The sequence below is a fragment of the Aplysia californica genome, unplaced genomic scaffold (assembly GCF_000002075.1).
Source record: "Aplysia californica isolate F4 #8 unplaced genomic scaffold, AplCal3.0 scaffold00054, whole genome shotgun sequence".
NCBI classification, from domain to species: domain Eukaryota; kingdom Metazoa; phylum Mollusca; class Gastropoda; order Aplysiida; family Aplysiidae; genus Aplysia; species Aplysia californica.
The window spans coordinates 1,486,637-1,488,017 of NW_004797324.1; the positions used below are offsets into that span (position 1 = coordinate 1,486,637).

A 1,381-nucleotide genomic window follows, 5' to 3' on the forward strand; every position below is an offset into this window, starting at 1 on the left:
ATAACTTTTTAAATCATTTTTGTTTCGTTTTTTTTTGCCCTCACTCCCTTTCTTTCCGCCGTATGAAATGCTCAGTACTCATCTGAGATGTAAAGTTTCACAACACAAAGCACATGAGCATGACGTGCACACACATCAAATACACACACGGGCACACACACACACATACACACACACACACACACACACACACACACACACTCACAAACACACACACACACACACACACATACACATACATACAGATGCCACACACACATATACACACACACACACACACTTTATTTGATATATTTGTATTATCTTATGTACGAGTATATTCAAGCATTCATTTGTCTTCTTTGTTCTAATAAAGAGAAGCACGTGGACACAACGAAGGTCATTAAGCGCTGACAAAACAAGATACCAGTGAACAGAAGCTCCAGAGATATAACAACAGAGTGTGGGTGGTTGGCAGGTGCCCTGGTGTGGTTTGCTCCTTCTCTACTATCAAGCATCTACCGTCCTTATCTCTCCTCCTTTTCTGTGTATGTTACTCTCCAATTTTCGGCTCTAACATCTTCTTCTTCTTCTCGATCGCATCACACTTGAAGTCTGGTATCTGTCATAAATCGGGCCGTCCTGCTCAGTTCATCTGTCGTCCCGTATAGCTTCTCTTGTAGCGTCAGTGGGGTTGGCCACGTTTCGTGTCTCATGGCCCTGTGTGTCTTGCAGTGCTGAAGGATGTGTTCAACAGTTTGGTCCGCCTCTCCACATGAGCTTACAAGACCTGTTTAAGTTTTTTAGAGCCGTGAAACCCTCTCTGAACCGAAACTAATTTTTTTTTAAATACCTCCTCTCCCTACTCCATTCCTGTTTATCATACTTCTTCAGGCTGTGATGAGAGACCTGATCAAACGCTACATCATGCAGAAACAGCGCGGCTCCCAGAAGGGCGAAGGGGTTAGCGAGGACGACATAAATGAACTCAAACAGGACGTATCTTCCTTCCGCTTTGAGTTATTGGAGATACTGCGCAACAACGGCATGAAGACGCCTAACCCCAACCAGCCTAAGCCCACAAGTAAGAAACTGAGATACTGGAAAACTTTGGTAGGTAACGCCAGCGTTGATTCGCTAGGCAGTTCCGAACCGGAGTGATGGAGGTGGTTGGCTCTCTGATGATATGATGGGACTGTACTCGAGTTCATCTAGATTTGTGTATTGCGTCTGTGTGTGGACGTGTGTGGACATGTGTGTGTCTGTCTGTGTGTGTTTGTGTGTGTGTATGTGCGTGCGTGTTTGTTTATGTTGTGTTCGAGAGGGAAAGAGAAAGCAAGAGGGAGAGAACGAGAGAGAGAGAGAGAGAGAGAGAGAGAGAGAGAGAGAGAGAGAGAGAGAG

The 1,381-nt window shown here is 45.1% G+C and overlaps 1 protein-coding gene across 1 annotated transcript in view; it reads left to right on the forward strand.

Annotated features, from left to right (window-relative positions):
* The window catches only part of LOC101855406 (short transient receptor potential channel 4), a gene marked incomplete in the record, with an annotated part of 381,687 nt that overhangs the window by 361,898 nt on the left and 18,408 nt on the right, over positions 1-1,381 (forward strand). Inside the window, 1 exon segment of the mRNA XM_013079509.2 lies at positions 874-1,063. Within this exon segment, the coding sequence (XP_012934963.1) occupies positions 874-1,063 (190 nt within the window).